The 19,767-nt window shown below is 42.3% G+C and overlaps 1 protein-coding gene across 13 annotated transcripts in view; it reads left to right on the forward strand.

Annotated features, from left to right (window-relative positions):
- sox6 (SRY-box transcription factor 6) overlaps window positions 1-19,767 on the forward strand; it is a 133,116-nt gene that overhangs the window by 75,840 nt on the left and 37,509 nt on the right. For 9 of the 13 annotated variants that reach the window (XM_085760226.1, XM_085760253.1, XM_085760272.1 and 6 more), the window contains 3 exons: window positions 1,845-2,017; window positions 3,651-3,719; window positions 18,915-19,038. In XM_085760226.1, coding sequence (XP_085616352.1) covers window positions 1,845-2,017; window positions 3,651-3,719; window positions 18,915-19,038 — 366 coding nt within the window. The remainder of the gene's footprint in view (window positions 1-1,844; window positions 2,018-3,650; window positions 3,720-18,914; window positions 19,039-19,767) is intronic. The other 4 variants (XM_085760243.1, XM_085760281.1, XM_085760328.1 and 1 more) reach the window with 1 other exon arrangement.

Raw genomic sequence — 19,767 nt, forward strand, 5'->3', positions numbered from 1 at the left:
TTCTTATATATTTTTACACAATAAGACAGACTGAGACCGATGCACTCACTATAGATATTTGGTTCCCAAGTCAAAGCTACTCCATCCTGGTCCCCATCCTCACCTGGATGATGGTTTTCTTTCTTTTTTGTCCTTTCTCTATTCCTCTGTCTTTTCCTGTCCTTCTTTGTTTCTTTCTGTCTTTCGTCCCTCCCTTCTTTCCACTACAGTATTGATAGCCAGGATTTATTGTGACAACGACTGATGTATCTGTAAAGGCAGCTCCTTCATGGACACAGCCAAAGGTTAATAAAATTGGTGCTGATTGTATCAATTTTACAGATAAGCCATTCACAACAAGTGTAGTCGGGTGAATAAGAAGTCAATTCAGGCCTTGGAAACTGCACGCAGGGCCAATGAATAGCTGCTTTTAGGTGCTTTTTTTTCGTTAGGAGGATAAATGGAGAATTGCAGCTCTCTTCCATTGCAGCAGGCAGCGGAGGCAGAGTGAGGCGAACCGAGGTTCAGACAAGCGTGCCAGTAAATTGCCCTGAATGGGATCTGGAGGTTGACAGGCCCTATTAAGACAAACGGCTTTCCTCATCGGAGAGATAAAATAAATCAGGTGTTTAGTCAAATTAAAATAGTTTGAGTGGAGAGGGCCCATGGGAGCTCTCGGAGAAACTCAAGACAGATGTGGCCAGAGACGAGAGGAAGACACCCAGGAAAGAATTCAGCTCTCGCTGGCCCCCGGCCAGACTTCACTGTACTGTTATCTGGATCTCTGGGCTTTTATCCTTCTCTCCCTCTCTCCCTCTCTCTCTCTCTCTCTGTCTCACTATCTCTCTCTCTGTTGCTTCTGTCGGTTTTCCCATCTCTTTTCTTGTATGTTCCCCCGATCAGCTTGTCACACAGGAGTGCAGTGGGAGGAGAGTGAGTTACTGTCTAGCCTCTCACTGGCAATTATGTTGGCTGTGTAAGTCAATGGTAGGATCACTTAGCATTGATTAGGCGGAGGGAGAGAGCAGTGCAGCTGCTCTCTCTATCACACACAGTGTGGACATGTGACTGTAGACAGAGAAGTAAGTCTATTGCTCTGTCATTGCATTTCTTTTTTAAGGTAACTACACATATAATAAAATAAAGAGTGAGTTGTTCAGTGTTGATTATGATACAAATCTCTTTACTGAAGATCGTCGTTGTGTAAACACCAGAGGTTACGGTGTCGGTTGTTTGTTTTTTTCACAGGTTTGCCTGTTTCTTTCAGTAAAAGCTGCAGCTCCTCCTCTAATGTGCTGCTGGACTGGTCATATAATGAAGAATTGTGCAGTTCGGAGGCCAGTGCAAATACTGACTCTCAACACTTTCTTTATATTCACCCCCGGTAGTCTGACATAAGCTGCCACCTCGGTTTGACAGCTCCCTGCAGCACTTTGTCTATGTGTTGGGAACAATGAAAGCTGTGACCACCAGCTACAGTAAAATAGCCGGCTCCAGACTGTATGTGACCTTAATACTTTTAAGTGACTTCACTGCAGTTGCTTGCTGCCTGTGTGGTTTTCTTTGTACTACGTATTGTGTTCAGTACAAAAGCATAATATAGGGACTGTTGGGTGCAGCATAGTCACTTGTCTATATTCAGCACTATACAATTACCAAGGTCTTCTGCAGGCTCTTATAACATCTACACCCTGCTTCTTTAGCCATGGCCCACTGTGAAACTTTTTGTGCACTTTTTTCCAGCAGGTATCCAAAACACATGCCCATATATAGGCCTATATATATTTGCGAATCAGCCTTCATAGTTTATGTTCAGTTTTTCTGCTCCTGACGCTGTGCTCTCCCTCCCTCTCCCCCCTCACCAGGGACTCCAGAGAGCCTGGCAGAAAAGGAGCACCAGCTCTCCACGATGATCACCCAGCTGATCAGCCTGCGAGAGCAGCTTCTGGCTGCCCACGACGAACAGAAGAAACTCGCTGCTTCACAGATGGAGAAACAGAGGCAGCAAATGGAGTTAGCTCGTCAGCAGCAGGAGCAGGTAACTGCTCGCTTTCACACTATCTGTCTTTGTGAGGTTTTCTCCCCTCAGCAAATAGATTTTCTAACCACATGTATTCTCTTTCTTGCTTTCCTTTTCTTTCTTTCTATTTCAAACACCCGTCTCCTATGTCCCTTTTAAACGTGTTTACTCTATATCCCCCTTTCATCCCTATAATAAACCCCATTAAATACATTTGGAAAAAAGAAGAGAGAAAAAAAAAATTATGTCATATTAACTTTCATGGCTGAAATATGCCAATAAAACCTCACTATGAATTTGGAGATGTGATATTCTATATTGCCTCAGATATTTCGGTCATGCTCTCTCGCCCACATTTATGCTGCGTGGTAGGAAAAATGTTATTATGACTTGTACTAACAAATGCAACGGAATGTGTGAATTAAACGTTATATTAAACATGGAAGTCCCTCTATATCTTATAAATCGACTCCTATTAGAACAAGCCTGGCATTAGATTTGCAGCACAAATCAGGCCAATGAGCCATATTGTACAAATCAGCAAATTAGCAGAGGCCATGAAGTGTGTTAATGTCGGGGAAGAAATAAGGACACAAACTATCCACACGGGCGACACTTTTATTATCACCAGCCACCCTAATGGCTATGAGTCAATTATCAGCAAGGAGTTCACTCAGAGTTTTCTCAGCACACTCTCAGAGCCTCCTGTGTTAAATGAAGAGATAGACCATATACCTTGGAGTGATGCATTTGGACATAGTACACTAATAATACATTAACAGTATTGATTTTTTTTCCCAATCAATGATGTTCATTTGCAAACTACACTCGGCTGTGTGCGGGGCTTTGTGGACATTGCAGCACAAATGAACAGTGATAGAGGACATTTTATTATTTGATCTTATTTTGAAATAGAAGAATATTAATAAAATGAAGAGAGAAGGGGGGAGGGAGAGAGAGAGGGAGAGCGAGAGAGCCCGCTGAGAGCTAGAATGTCATCAAGCCATCAAGATACAACACAGTAATTAACTGTTGACACTCGTGAGGAAGCCAGCACAAATTAATCTTGACACATTTGCAGACGACCGATATCTTACAGTGAACACTTTGTAATTATATTTAAAAATGAAAATTAAATGACACTTAAAACTAGGTTGTCACGCTCAATGAAGTGGTGCATGTAGAAAGAGGGGACCGCTGGGATGAAGAGGGGATTGCGGCGTGGCGGCTCGTCACTCGGGGGTGGCAGGGACCTCTGTCACTCGCCAACACGCCGCTCGTGCTACAGTAGTTATCTCGCTTGTAACCGCTTTCATCATCGTTCATTCTCCTTTACCTCTGATTTTGATTCATGTTCATTAAGAAAATTTTTTGCAGCAATTTAGTGAGAAGAATATATTTTGTGAGACAAGAGGAATAATTGTATTTTTCTGCTTCACCAATTTGCCTCCTTCTTTCCTATATTTTTTTTATGCCATCCTTTATTGTACCGTCTATCTCAACCCACTTTCTCAACCATCTCTGGTACTGGAACAAAACTATTAAACCGTTTTAGTTCCTCCTCCTCTCATGTGTCCATTTAATATGTGTTTGATTAATCAGGAATGATTTAATTTACTGAATCTTTTTTGGTTTTGTTTATTTCAACCAGATTGCAAGACAACAGCAGCAGCTTCTGCAGCAGCAGCACAAGATCAACCTCCTCCAGCAGCAGATCCAGGTCAGTGAATATGTTCCTGTTTACACCTCTCACTTTCTCTTCTTGTGTGCTGATTACTACAACACTTCCCGATCTTCAATGTAATTATTGCGCCGCTGCTGTCAACATGAGCCAAATGTCTGGATCTATTATGGCACAGATCAATAAAATTAGACATTAAAGTAAATATCATTGCTAACTTCTGTTAGCATCCCCCTCTCATCTTCTATGGTATTTTTTTTTTGTATAGTGCTTGTCTTTTTATCTTTAATTTTTTGTGTCAAAGTAACATTCGTCACTCTCATCAAATGTTAATTGCCTGTTGGTAATCGTGAGGGCTTTAAAATATGGAGGAGAATAATTAGCACATCTTAATGAACAAAAAAAGGGGGGAAAGTAACAACAGCTAATGAGTCCTGTTGATGGAGAAGAGCCTGGAGGTGGGGGACATGAAAGAGGCTGGTAAATGCCTCTGAAACAACTCGGTCCCACAAGGGCAACGTGGCATGCTTTCACACAGCACAGCAGCCTCTGAAATGTCATTGTGCAGTGTGGGTGGCATTGTCTTCATTTTTACTCATAGTTATTCCCACTAGTTTATCTTGCTTTTGAATTTATGCACCTCATCCCAGACATGATCATCCTGACTGTGCATGCTTGTGTGAGTGAGTCCTATAGAAGATACTGAGACCACCCAGGCTGCAAGATACTGGACATAACCAGACAGCGCAGGGCGACCCCCGGGCTGGGGGCTGGCAGTGGTCAAGGCTGCGAGCCTGCATGGCGGCCTGTGTGAAGTGAACGTTCCCCCCACTGGGTCAGGCTCATCCCTCTCCATTCAACACCTCCTCCTCCAACTGACAACTCCCCATCCTCTCATTTACCTCTTCAAACTCTCTCTCAAAATAAATGGTTCCTCCATCACCTTTACGCACTCCTCACACAAGACACTATTTTTTCTTTCCTTCTAAAAAGCAGTTTCTCTTACGGTATTATACAGGGCAGCAAACCGCTACATAACACAGTTTGTCCTTATAAAAACTTCTGGTTTTAAAAAAGGCATTTGGCACAACAACCAGATTTACTGCTATGACATCAAAATGACTCTTTCAAGGGCTCTTTGCAAGAGAAAGGCCATACTGTTAACATGTTCTTGAGGAGCCACTAGTCTGGACCTTTCACTTCCACTGTGGACAGTCGACTGAAGGAAAAAAATGATGCCATATTACACTTCACTACAGAGAAGCACAGAGCACAACACTCTGTCTAGAAAACACTCTAAAATCAAGTACCTTACACACCACTGAGAGGCTAGTATTACTCATATCATGGAGGGTGCTTTACTTATGCTCAATGAGCATAAGGGCACAGCCCTAATGCGTCTCACTTTTAGAGGCCCTTGCTTTCATCACAAAGTTAAAGGGAAATGATACCTGAAAATTCCCCTTAATGCATAGTTTTGAGAGAGGAGAGGGTGGAGAGGGTTGAGTGTGTATGTGAACATGCTTCTAAATATCCATTTCAAACACTTGAACAGAGATACAAGTAAAGTCCTTTTCTTGTAGAGCCCAGTTAGTCAGAGTCTCCCTTGGCCAAATGAGCCACAGATGATCCGCCCTGATAAAAAAAAAGAAAAAAAAGAAAGAGAAAAGCCACATCCACAATTAAACAAAAGAGTCCCATGTTCAGACCATCTGTTCGTCTGCCCATCGGCCACTGCTGGCTGCACTTTTCAGACAGAACACCAACGGAGAACAAACAAGAGATCGCTCTTATACTTCAAATAAGTTTGATCACGTGCAAAATTGTTTATCCAAGAGTAAGTCGTTTGAAGCGGTACATAGTGTCTCTCCCTTAACCTAGTTCCTCCAGATAGCCGGTGTGGTGATGTCCAAGCAGCAAAAGTAGATAAAAGAGAGTCAGGGGCAAGTTAGTGAAGCATTTTTTTGCCACTCTGTTTTCATTACTGCTGCCTCTTAAAAATGCCCTGGCCATTTTAATATATAACAGCTTTGACTTAATTAGTTCTGTAAACAAGCTTCCAGCCTGTATGTCACAGGCCTTTAGCGAAGAGGTAAGCAGCATTGGGAGATTGAGTTACTCCACTCTTAGCATGGAGAGCACTAAACTTTATTAGAGACCCTACTGGCCATCAAAGTCCTTCTGTTTTGGCCTCGGGGAGAAAAACCAAGAGGTAGCCTCATGCTTAGGTCTCGTATTGATCACGTAACTGATCACATCAGTGGACACTGTAAACTGTCCAAACAATAAAACCATGGGCATTGCAACCGGAGACTGTTGTTGGCATGCTATATATGTGTGTTTTCTTTTTTTTTTTTTTTGCATGTGGATTGAAGAGCATCCGTCAGAAGTGTGTAGTTATTGAGGTTTAGTGAGTGAGGTTTGGAGCAAGGCAGCATTGCAGTTTAATCAAGTTTCCCTTTTGAATAGCCATCTCTCTTTTTATCCTTCTCTCATCACTCCTACAAGAGAGCGCGAGAGATTTAGGCTTTGTCCTTCGGGATTACAATGTCACTTGTTTTAAGATAGCAGATGTTTTGATTGCAGTGTTAGGGGGGGCTTATCAAAAGTTAAACCTCAAGGCTTTGTGTGTTTTTCCCTCAGCTTGTTTGTATTCCCTCAGTCCATCCTCGATGCCGAAATCGTCTTGGCACTAATTCAATCCCAGGATGAGATTAACTCTTAAGTTGATTTAGTTGAAAAATTTTGAAGGACCATTCAGGATTGTATAAGACATATTACAATAAACATATATATTAGCAGAGAGCTGCTTTTCCCCACTAGTTACTTATCTCTGTGCAAGAAGAAAAACACTGTTTTTCTAATTTGTTTCAGCTCAGCATCACTCAGTGTTAGCCAAGTCTCCCTTTTGCTGCTCTGTTTCATAAACACACCCACTTTCTTCTAATGGAGGAGCAGTGGCCGCAGATGAGCAGCTAAACACCATCACATTGATCGTCAGCATGTTGACCCCTGTTTGCTGACATTTTCTTTCTCTACATGTAGATACATACTGTACATCAGAGTTAAAGGAAGAAGTGAGAATTAAAGTGGTAACAGCAGAGAAGTGTATCAAAGTAAAATGAAATAACATGCTCTCACGACGCGACTCTGTAAAAACCCCAGTGATAGTACGGTCCATAGTAATGTCACAAGCAATGTCCCCTTACCTCACATGGTAATGACTGTGGTTTGACTCTCATGCAGTTACTCATACACATGCACAGAGGTGATCGTGTACAGTACACAGGCACACACACGGGGACCCAATGCATTGATACACACATCAAGAGAATAAATATTGGCTGAAAGGTCAGGGTGAACTTTATCTTCACAAACAGGCTGGAGAAAGCAGAGCTCCCCTGATGAAACAGAGGGACTTTTTTTTTTAATTCGAATCATTTCATTTGATTTAATTTCGTTTTAATTCATCAAAAAAAAAAAAAATCACAATATCATGACATTGTCATTTGGCATTGGCTTTGGCATTGATGTACCAGCCTTGAGTACACTGTGAGATTCAAGATCTGGGAGATGATAAATTTCTATGGAGGCCATTGTCAACAAGATTATTTTTCTCTTTTTTTCTTTAACCTTATATGATCTGTTCATAAAGCAGGTCTGTTTCTGTTGATCTCCCTTTGACCTGTCGTTCTCTACCTATACATGAACTGGCTTTATGTACACAACGCATTATCTGTGCCTCTGCATCATACCTTTAACCTTTTGTCCACAAAGACGCAACAAATGCACACATACAGAAAGTCTGGCTGTCCTCCATTTAAAAGGAGGAATCAGAGATTAAAACAGAAAAGGCCAGTAAATTGTTGTCTATTGCAAACTTCAAAGTGCTGGAGGCTTTCTCACATGTATCTTTAATGGTGTAAAGAAGCAGTGGGGGACATGCAGACATTCAATGGCTACATGCGAAAGGTCCCAAGATTAAAGATGAAATTCACTTACGCCAGCATTTAGCTGCCCACAGTTTATTAGGGTGGACAATCTAGGGGCGGATTTCAAAGCATATATTTTGAGATGAAACGAAGGACAACAGACAGAGCCGTGGTCATCGCTAACAGACGCCTCTTCTTAACCTCAGGGTAACTACAATACTCTGTGATACGTTAGTGTTTTTGTTACTCCAGACATTTTATTCTAAGGTAGGTGATTAAACCAGACAGAGTTAGTAGTTACGCAGTTTTAAGTTCAGGTGAATAGACCCTTTTTGTCTTATAACTACTCTTTGATACAGACAAAATTATCTTACATGGTGCTGTTTACTTTCAGCCAGTATATTTTTAGAAGAGGAGGGGGAAAAAAACCTGGATAGCAGTGTGTTTTAGTCAGCTGCACATGGATTTCCCATTTCCGTCTGTTACAAAGAAACCAGAGAATTCACAGGGGACGCTCTGTAAAAAAGTGTCGTCTGTATCCAGCGGCTGTAGACTCTAAGTCGAACACTGCACATTCACACTGGTTTTACTTAATGCTGGCAGGGATCGCTGTTCTACGCTATGAGTTTGCACCAAAAGAAATCAATTTTTTACATCGTGATGGCAAATTATCCACTAATTCCCACTCCCGACATAATCTATTGCAGTTAGATAGAGCACATTTTAGAAGCATTGTTGGCAGAGGCTCCCAAACTCCGAGTCCTCTGGAAATATTTGTATGAGCTCGGCAAATCTGGATTTCGACTTCTTTTTGTACGTGTGTACATGTTTTATGATTTTATGGTGCAGATGTTATCAAGATTGGTCAAGCTAAATATGAGACATCGACAGATGGCCATACTAGATGTGAAGCGTCTAGCATGACCAGCAGCTATCATCAGGTCTTTCCACAGACTTTCAATAAAATCCATCTCCTGCTTTAGTTATGCCACTCAAGGACTCACACATTCTTACTGTGATGCCATTCTGCTGTACGTCGAGGACTGGTTCACAGACCTGCTGCGACATAAATCATCAAGGTCTTTGTCACTGAGAAGCAGTTTCCCCCCTAATAACTGGCCTGTATCTGACTGTATTAACTGTTTTCTCCATCCCCAAAAGCCCCACACAGCCCTAATGCTTCTACCATTATTCTTTGCGGAGGGGACTGTGTTACCATTTTTATGTAAAGCTTGTAACTACAGCTGAAGCATTAAATCTTTATCAAGCGCTGCACAAATATCTAAGCAGATCTCCCGGCATGAACAAAAACAGATTCTGTTAAACTGCTGTCTGGTCTGTAGGATAAATTGACTTTCAGTCGGCCTTGTTTCTAATCACATCTTTATTACGATACAAAGGAAAATGCATGCTATCCATTCCACCGCAGTAATTTAATGCACCCGTTCTGTTTAGTTGGCAATTTAGAGAAGCAAAGGCTCCAAAAGTACAACATTATGGTAAATATTTTAAATCAGTCAGATGAGTTTAAATAAACATAGGGCTGTATGGTAATTGCACAAAGATAATAGTGCTAATTTGTGTATTCTCAGATGCTTTTGTTGTCTCCCTGGCACAAATGATTTTCTCAGTGTGAGACTTATTAATGCACTGGTGAAAAAAAAGGCACAAAAATAGACATTGTTAAAGAGAATGTGTAAGTCCCCCAATTAGCACAGCTAGATTGGAACTGTTAGCATGATAATAAGAGAATAATAGAGCAGGGAAATGATAATGTGTGTGTGAGTGTGAGAGTGTGTGTGTGTGTGTGTGGTGTTGTGTGCACACGGGTGTGTGTGCAGAGACGCTGTGCTGCCAGTGCTTCCCCTTGTGTTGAAGAGCTCTGTGTTAGCCTGCTAGTAGGATTATGTGGGGGCATTAACAGCCTAGTCAGACGGGCTTGGCTCTCGCCCAGGGAGGCTCAGTCCAGCATGTTCATCCACCATTTAAGGAGACTGTTAGCTGATGAAGATGTGCACATGCAAGACTGAAGATAAAAGAAAGCGGTGACCCGACTCATTAGCCCCTGTGATTTAATATATTGACACTTGGATACAAATAATTCCATTTAGTGGACTCTATCGGCGGCGGGAGGAGGAGGGATCAATTCAATTAGTTATGAAATGTGACTTCTTGTCACGAGGCGGGAGAAATACTGACGTTAAATAAAGTCGTGTGCAGTTTAAACAATAAAGCTATCGCCGCCCTGTTAAAACTTAATGATGCACAAAAAGGTGTAATAGATACAACCCCCCGGCTCAGCAATGGCAGTGATAGTTTGCAAATGAAGCTAAGTGGATGTATGTAATGCTATTTGTCTGGAAAAACTAATTCTTGCTTTAGGATTATAAACAGTTAGAGCAGGCTGACTGGGCTCTGTGGGTTTAGTCCCCTTAGGTTTGTATTCTAGATGAATTGCATCTATTTATTTAAGCAGAAGTTATAGGGTTTTTGAACATTGTTGATTTAAGAGAAGAAAAAAAAGATGAGCAGATTGTTTGAAAATTATTGAGTCTGTTTAGTCACAGCCATGAAACATATGCATATGTGTGTTCTCTCTTTGCAAATTATGTAGGAAAGTAGACAAACACAGAACAATTATTGCTGTAAATGACACAATAAAGCCATGTCTTTGTGTAATTGGCCTTTGTATTCACACACCTAAGCAGTTTAAGCAGCAATAATTAAGAGGCTCCATATGAGAGGTGCCACATGAGCGGCTGTAATGTGTGAAATCACACCTGAGGGTCTACTTAAAATTAGTCACCTGAGGGTTTTTGCTAAGCAGCCATGGGACGGCTTAATGTGCGACACAAACTTCCAGTCGTCTATCAGCCTTCGCAAGTGACAAGAATAACCGACGCCACACAGGAATCCGACAAGGTGAAGTGAACGGCGGTGTTCAATAATCCTGATAAGTGAACATCTATCCTTTACATACACACGTGATGAATGAAAGTACTTTTATATCACAATAAAGCACCTGTTTGCAGCGCCTGCAGACCCGGCCCCTGGATGCAGGCAGAGCGCATACACTTAACATCCATTGTAACCCAACGCTCGAAAAGGAAAATATCAGTTGAGGGAGAGAACACATCCTCCAGTGTGATGTTGATTTAGTTTCCTCTCCCTCACTGCAGAGACTGTGTTTTCTCTGCTAATGTTGTGCAAACTGTTTTGTCTTTGCATTGGCTTTGCGTGGCCCATCGTTCCTCAGCAGTGGGCACACTCACAGGGAGAAGGAGCTGCATTAATAGGCTCTACTGTGTACGGGCAGCCGGCAGGGAGAAAGGGGCGCGTGTTTTCTTAGGGCTGGGGTGGGCAAAGCAAAGCATTCAGCCCATGGCCAACGTAAAAAAGGAGCTTTTTGTTTTTGGGGTGTAGGAGAGTCCAAGCATTCCCCAACAGAAACACAATGAATGAGCCATTTTGTCCCACTCGGGGTTTTTTTCTCTCCCTCGAATCAAAATTGTAGAATTTTTTGTTTGTTTTTCAATAACTCACCCCTCTAAAAATACACGGTTTTGATTTAGAAAATTCCTTAAATTCACTGAATCCAATCTTCCCCAACATGCCGTCACATCACCTCTGTCTGTTTGAGCTCTCACAAAAAGCTGCAGCTCTTCTCGCCCGTCATCAGGTGATGATATTCGAGCCACGGTTGAAGTCTCGACAACACACTTGTGTCTCCAATAAAGTTGGTCCCTCCTGACAGGGCTGTTCTCTGCTGAACAACAGAGTGGGCTCTGTTGTTTTCTGTGGCCCCAGCAGCTGGGAGGTAATGAGGAAGACAGAGCCTCAGTCTATGATGGTGGAGGGAGGGAGAGGGAGAGAGGGAGAGGGAGAGGAGGGCAGCCGGGACAGAGGGAGGAGGAGGGGGGTTGAACGCAGTCAAATTGTGTGGACGATCCTGTCGCACAAATTAGGGATGATCTACAGTTTCACATTCAGACAGGACACTTTTTTCTCATTAACTTTATCACTAAAAAAAAAAGAAAAAGAGGATGGACCGTCAGAATTTTAAACACACATTGAATTACGGAATTAAAGGTGCTTCATAGTGAAATATAACCGAGGCTCTGACATTATTTTCTGAAACACAGTGGGCCGACAGAGCACCTAAGCCTCTCTGCTCTCTGCCACACAGTGTTGAAGATGATGTGCCACATTATTTCATAAGCCTCACATACTGAAATCCGTCTATTTCCCACTCCCCCCCGGCCTGTTCACATCACATGGATGTAGCTGGCTATCTGACTAGCCCGTGTCCAATGTTCTTTAGAAACCCCCTCGCCCCCTGTATTGAGGAGGTCAGAGGCATTTCACTTATTTCCATTTCCATACAGCGAGGAGGATGTATATATATGCAGGATAATAATACTGGCCCCAAACCCCACTTGTGGGTTTGTTTATGTCTGTTCTCTTCTTTCCCGTCTTTACACATGCTGTTTGAGGGAGTCCCCGTGGATTTGTCCAGTTTACTGCAAACCTTAATTTTATGGCCAGACCTTGAAAAGAAATATTCATTCTTCCTTCCATGTATGCCCCTACTATCAAAAAAAGAGCTAATATGCTTTGGAAATATAACAGTGAATTTGCTGTTGAAAAGAATCTGTATTTTTAAGAGACCATTGCAGGCTTGTGTTGCTGTGTGAACACAATTCATGACATGCATCGTGCCAGCCTTTCTTTTTCCTTTTTTACTAGATCTAATATCTAAATGTGTGCTTTTAACATGTCCAGAGTCAAACACAGACAATGAAACATAATAGAGAGCTGTCGTATAAAAACTCTCTCTGGTCACTTAAACATACACCCATAAAAAGCTTTAAAGAAGAGGGTCATGCCTGGAAGCTTGGTGTTTAATTTCTGTACAATGCATTTTTTTTGACAGATTTATTTTATCATAGAAAAAGAGAAAAAGTACAATTTGCCTTTTGTGCACAAATTCTAATAAGCACATTTCATGTCCAGAAATTCATTTTTCCATCTTTCTTTCTATATCAGTGCATGACTTAAGTGTTCCCACACACACGCTGACTTGTCATTTATAAATGTGTTTGTTGTACTCTAAATTTTATTTTTCTTCTTCTTTTTACTATTTTCCATCAAACTTGATGTCAAGCTTTTATTATGAAGCCATTATTCCTACGACATTTAATACTAAAACTACATTAAATTAAAGGAGTGTGCAGCAGCAGAAACCCAGTAAATGCCAGCCAGTGTATTTAAGCAAACAGTAGCCTGCAGTTTTACCCAGAGCTCCAACCACGACAGGAGGAGCAGTGAGAGATGGAGGAGGGCTGGAGTGGAGGGATTTGGGGTGGGGTGTGCTAGGCGGGTCAGAGGGTTGGACTACCCTGCTTTCAAGCTCCCGTCTTAATATAGACATATTGGAATGGCTGTTTTCCAAGAAGGCTTGTTTTACTGTGTAAGGAATTAGTGGAACAAGAAGTCATCTATTGGTTATTCCCTCTGCATGGCCTGACCTCACTCACTCGAGTGTCTGGATTTGCGGCACTTTATCCTGAACAGCTCTCAGTGTAACACACACAAGCATGACTGATGTGCAGCGTCACACTCAAACCTGAGCAAACAGTGGCCCTGCTGTCAGAGTCAGAGCTGCACCCAACAATATACAGGGAATATTATATAGGCTGAGCTCGTACACTATTTATCTGTATAGTATTTATTATTTCTGTCTTTGAATTTTTGAAAGGGGGGGGGGGGGGTGCTGCACACACGTTTCAGATGCAGGAAGGAAGTGAGGATAAAAAGGTCAGAGACTTTACAAGGACAAGGGCCCTTTGTTAGTGACCTGAACCTCTCCAGTGTATTCGCCCGCCCCGTTCCAGCGCTGCGCTCAGTTCCAGAGCAGACAAGCAGGAATAATATGCTCCAGTCTAGTGGGTGGTAATATGAAGACCTTCATTCAAGGCAGAAGTCTGGAGCATCAAAGTCTAGTTCAAATCTATTGATCTATTTGTCTGATTACCATTAGCTACAGACAAATCCAAACACATCGCATCTCTGTTCGATCAATGTGTGTGTCTGCCATGTGATGTAACTGTCCAGCGTGCAGCGGTGTTAGTATAACTGGCGGATAAGTGACCTGTAGTAAAGGAGTAATACGTGTTTAAAGAACTGCTGATTGTTTCATTGGGGGTGGATCTGAAGCAACGCAGACCGTTCAGCAGCAGAGAAGTGCTTCCACTGAGTGATTTTCCTCCTGGTTAGGCTCCAGTACAGTGTACACCCAGCGGGCTGTGTACACAGTGGCGGGTGTTAAACATATCCTGCTGTCTAGTGTCAGTTTTACTGTGTGCTGCTGCTGTTGAGATGTAGCCAGACTTTGCCAGCTTCCTCAAGATCACTTTCCCTTTAAATGGATCACAAAAGGTGATTTCTACTCACAGGCGTTTGGTGTGCCGCTCGGTGGAGACTGAGCAAGGGAGGAGGTGGGGTGGGGGGTGGGGGGACGAAGTGTGAACTATCAGTTCTTACAGCAACAGCTGGAGTCTATCCTCTCTGGGTGAAATTACAGAGCCCCTCCTATAGAAAATGTGAAAAAGAAGGTTAGCGAGAGCTGCGGATCTGACAGCTACAAAAGTGTGGAAGTAATTTTATTAAAATGAGACGTCAGAGAAACATGAGTCCTCTTCTAATTACTAGCTACTGGTGATTGTGATCTTTACCTAATGGGAAAGGCACCCATCATAATCTAAATTATTGTACAGAATTAAGAACATTATCACCGTGAGCTCCCTCTGGGTTTTTCTTTTTCTTTTTCCAGTCGTATTGTTTTGAGACTTTTCCTAAAACACTTGAAGTCTCTCCAAAGCAAATGAAAGCAGATTATATCAAAGATAAGCATCTGTATGAGAGGTGTGTAAAAAGGTGTCAAGTGGCAGATAATCAGGATATTAGAGCCAGGATCGTGCAGGTCATTACAAGCTAATAACCATGAAACAAGATGAGAGAGGTAGATGTTTATCTTTTTTTTTTTGTCTTTCAATCTTGTTCATACGGACTTATTCTGCCAGTAAAAACACAAAACTTGTTTCCTTCATGAAGAGAATTGTGGCTTGGAGCAAGCAGCAAAGTATGAGTGTGGATCAGTGCAAGCGAGTGTAATGGGGTTTAGTGGGAGAGCCAGCAGGGGGTCCTCAGGCCTCCTCGGTGCTTTGTAGGGGCTATAACAGACAGTGAGGAACATGGGTGTTGACAGGGGCCCAAGTGAGAGCTGTAATGCGCTGTACATCTCCATTTGCACTCAGTGTTTTGGAGCCGCTTGCTCGTGTGTTATAGGTGGATGCTGCTTACACGTTTAGAAAAACGACATCGCTCACTTTTTTTCTCTCTTTTTCTCTCTTCAGCAGAAATATTTTATAGCGTTTTCTGGGGTTTAATACAGGTCTGTAGAGTTATTTCTAAAATATGAAACACAGGTCGTTAAAAATAAAAGTGCATCTTTCATCTAAAATGTGTTAGCAAGCATTGGTGGTAAGCAACTACTGTAGATGTACATCTTGAAGTACATCATTCATGGGTTAATGCAGTATTAAAACAAATTTAGGTGTGAATGTGTGTGTGTGTGTTTGTGCATACTGCATGTGTTGTAAGTGCTGGGGAGAAATAAAGGGAGCTCTTTCAAGTCTACCTTGTCTTTTACACCTTGTGTATTTACACATCAGAGCTGAGTGTCTGCGCCGCCTTGACTCGCCCTCTGCAGTCTGATCCCACAATGAGCTGCTGTTGTAAACTCAGTCCAGCTACAGTCAACATAATGTCTGGTTTATCTCAGTTAAATTATATATTTTTTAAAGAAATAAGATGAACAAAGCCTTTCTCAACGACGAGCAGTGAGCAGAAATATTATATATTTTGCCAGAATAACACAAGACTTGCTGTAAAATGATCCTGTTTGGCTTTCCAACAATGTGGCATCTGTATCTGCATTAGAGCTGCAAGTTGGTTCTATTTATCAAAGAGCAGCATCTCCTTGAGAGGGAAACAGATTGCATGCTGGCCTGCTACAGACTTCATCAGGTCATGTGAATTGATGATACATGTTGCAAAGGCGGCTGAGTTCCCCCGGAAACCTCTGCTGGAGCGCGTGCTGGCAGAGACGGGGGCCTCAGCCAAGTCTGTCTGACTGATCACTACAGATGCTCCTCTTCAAGTATTCCGAGTCAGATCCTTAGTGCTGGGTCTTGAGGGACAAACAATAGCACCTGTTCCTCATAAGATAGCCCATTCATGTATCTTTAATGAAGCCTGGGGGCAGATGGTGTGAAATGACATTATCCAGTACTTAGCAGTGCTAAGACAAAGGAAGAGCAGTGCCAGCACAACAATGGCGCTGTATTTACGAGGAGAGGGGAGGACGCTGCCCAAGTGCCCCGCTCACATCTGCTCCACTTCATTCTCTGACTCCTCAAGATCATCTTGGCAATAGAAATATCCTGGGCACTCGGCCCATACCATAGATGAACTTGAGGGAGAGTAGAAGGCACACATATGTACGCACTTTTTTCTGTTTCTGCTTTTTGTTTTTTTTTAAACTTCTTTATTTATTTTTCCTTCTAATTTGCTTTAACCGTCAGTTTTTCTTAAAAAAGCTCAGGTGAAAACGTTGGATTCGGCTCAGCCTGTGTGCCAGCTGTTAATTGACAGCTCAACTAACCTCCACTATTTGTTGCCACCTTGAAGCTCCTCAAAATTTGATTTGCCTTTCTCTGACATTAGTTGCCGTAAATTAAACTTTAATGCGTGGAGCTCATTACTGCAAATCACAGCAATTCAAACTCAATGCATTTATTTCCCCTTCAACGCACATTTACACTCTGTCTTGCCTCGATGGATCCTGTATAAACTGCTCCATATTTTAAAATAATAATAGTAATAAAAGCTGATATCCCAGATGAAATGATATCATTTACATTTAGTGTTGCTGAAGAAAAAAAATATGTCCAAGTATCTGCTGCCTTTTGCTGATGTATAAGCTGTGTTTCATCTTTCTACAGCCTTTGTGCCAATTCAGTCAGTTTTATAAATTCTATTATGGGAAATAAATTATGGATTTGTGTGAATGACAGAATGTATTCAAATACTTTTTTATTGCTTACGTTATTCTATTGTTCCCTTATGTGAAGCAGCTGTGCCTTATGTGAAACAGCTGGATGTTTCTCAGTCCATAATTATGTTCATAAGCATTATGTGTAGGCCTACAACAGTTTCACATAGTGTTGACATAGTAGAGTGTGTGGAGTCCTGTGAATTTCCCAAACAAAAGGAAACATGATCACATGGCTGTGAATGAATCGTTCACTTTGAAAAATGGACTGAAAAGTTAAGAGTCATCACTCATGGAAATAGAGTGAGGCATGCTTTTTTTGTTTTCTCCATTTGGCTAAAAAATATTTGACAGTTAGTAATTTCATTTGGGGGGAAAAATGATGTAAGTTATAATTTATTACAAATGTATATTAGTTATTTAATGAAAATGTATGAACGACCATGTAACACATTTACAACACAACGCGGAGCGATGTGGACTTGAGGGAAACCTTTTCTGTTCTGTGACTGCTACACATTCAGCAACAGACTCCATCTGGTTTTACAGTCCAAATACACAGACAGAGAAAAGCTGTGTTCCCCAGTGTCCCCCCCGCCTGTCACTGGCCCTACCTCATGTTGTGACATTAATTATTGTGTTTTTCCATATGTTCCATACATGCAAGGCCAAGATCCATCTTTCATCCATTCAGCCTGGAAACTTGGAACACAAACCCCTATAAAGCAATGTTTTATTTAAGGTCATTTGTCGCAGTCTCCTTGGACATTTATTTTTTTCTTCAGCAACAGCACATTTTACAGAATTACTTTTGGAAGAATTATATACTTTTCTATTCTTCCATAATGCACTTTCTGCACTTGCACTTCTGTAAAAGCTCACTAGACACAAAATGGTTCTATTTACTTGGTTTTCAGTCGAGCTCTTTCTGCACCTCTGGACAGATCGATAAAGTGGTTCTGAGTAGGTTTAGCGTGCTATAGCTGGGGAGAGAAACTGGGTGCCACTGCTCCGGTAAAGGGTCTACAGGGGGAGCAGCACAGGGGCTGAAAAAGTGGAGATCATAGCAGACCTCAGCCAGAACATGGTGGATGGGGAGGGGGGGTAGTCATTGCTCTGAGCAGGTTGATTTCATGCCCCAATGCAGCGGCAGTAATTGCACCCAGACCCGTTTTATTGCGAGTTGATTTTAAGGAGGGATGAATGGAGAAACATTCTGTAAAGTGTTTATTTTGGGGGATGACCTTTATTAACCCATTTTCCAGGCAGGTTCCCTTGAGGTGGCCTGGCGCGGTGCTAGATTAACTCTTGCAGGCCCATGGTAGCCGGGCTGCTCCCCATCATAAAGTTTCAGGAAGCGGAGAATGACAGTGAGATTGGACCCTGCAACATGTGCGCAAAACCCCCACACGCCACTTTTTTTGAGGCATAAGCTACTCACCCACCCTTGACACACACATGCAGGGAGTTTGTGTTGATATCCCCAGACGGCGAAGTCAGCAACAGGCTGCGCGGTGAAGGTTAATATGTGAGTGGAACAGACAGTCACAGAATGACATCAAGATGAAATACAGCGAGGGACAAGTACTTTTCAACTGCCGGCTGTTTTTCCTCTGCCAAAAAAACAGTTGCAGTAAATTACTGGGTTGTCTTTAGGCTTTTATCATCTAAATAAATGATCATCCATGATTATGTGAGTCTTAGATTTTCCCTCGAGGTGGGTGTATGTGTTCATGCATGTACACGCTGATCAGTCCTGTCTCTGCACCTGTGTAATACATTCAACAATCCTCTTGCTGACATGTTGTATTTACTGCAACGGCCAGGACGTTGGTGAATGCTTCTTTCAACACCAACGGTACTTCTCTACAGGAGCCATTCACATCTAGCGAGTGCCTCTCTGCTCTCCGTCCTGCATGTCGCTTCCTCTAACTGGCGCTGGAACAATGTGCGTGTGCAAGGGGGCCCTTTGATGTACCGAGGTGAAATTGTGGTTTGGATTAAGAGCAGGCGTAGCTTGGCGAGGTATTGTGTGAGCACACGAGGGCCGTCATTGCCGCAGAGCCCCCTGTCAGCACGCGTTAGGCAGAGCTGTGATCTGGCCTCCCCCCCGAGTGGGGCTCTGTGTTTCTGTGTACCATACCTATGCTTAGGCCTCTCTCTGATCTCTGCTCCCTATCTGTTCAGCAGGTCCAGGGTCACATGCCTCCGCTCATGATCCCCATTTTTCCACACGACCAACGCACTCTGGCAGCAGCCGCCGCCGCCCAGCAAGGCTTTCTCTTCCCTCCGGGAATGTCTTACAAGCCAGGTATGTTTGAAACTTGAGTCTTCTTTTTGTTCTGCCCCTGTTTCCTGTCTGTTTCCTATGTCTTTTTTTTTCATAATTATATCTTTGTGGTCATAAAGTTGTCACATGCACTCAATACACAACAAACATTTAGTTTCAAACATATGCTCGATTAACACTTGAGGCCACTAACATGCTCGGTTCTGTCTGAACTTGGGCTTGGGACCAAGGCCTGGGAATGCTCTAGTCCATGTGGAACAATAGATATGGGTAACGAAGCAGAGGAATGTAAACAAGTCTTCAACATGAAAGTATCTTGCAGGACTGTGCTGTTCTGGCTGTAATGGTTTTTCAAGTATCCACTGTTAAGAGATCCAATAACAAAGGGGAGGAATCCTACATGAAAAAACAAAAACAAAAAAAAAACAGCCCTTTTGTTAACAACTCCTCTGTTTCAGTTTCACACAGTATGCTGCAAAAACAGTGCAATTAAGTAATTAAAAGACAATTATAATGTAGGCAGTTTTTAAGTGATGTAAGGAACAGGTTTTCCTGCACATACGTTTTCACTGCCTGTAAGAACATGTCTCTTTCTCTTACTGTGACTTCCAAATTGGCTCAAGACAAGCTCTGCAGCTTTCAAAGAAAAAAAAAGAAGAAATGTTTTGTTATAAAATCAGTTGCAACATGTAGACTGACTCCCTGCCAAAACAACTAGTAACTAAATTTACCCTCATATTCTTGTGAAAA

Source organism: Trachurus japonicus, chromosome 3, assembly GCF_045865225.1.
Source record: "Trachurus japonicus isolate A0001 chromosome 3, Traja_1.0".
Taxonomy (NCBI): domain Eukaryota; kingdom Metazoa; phylum Chordata; class Actinopteri; order Carangiformes; family Carangidae; genus Trachurus; species Trachurus japonicus.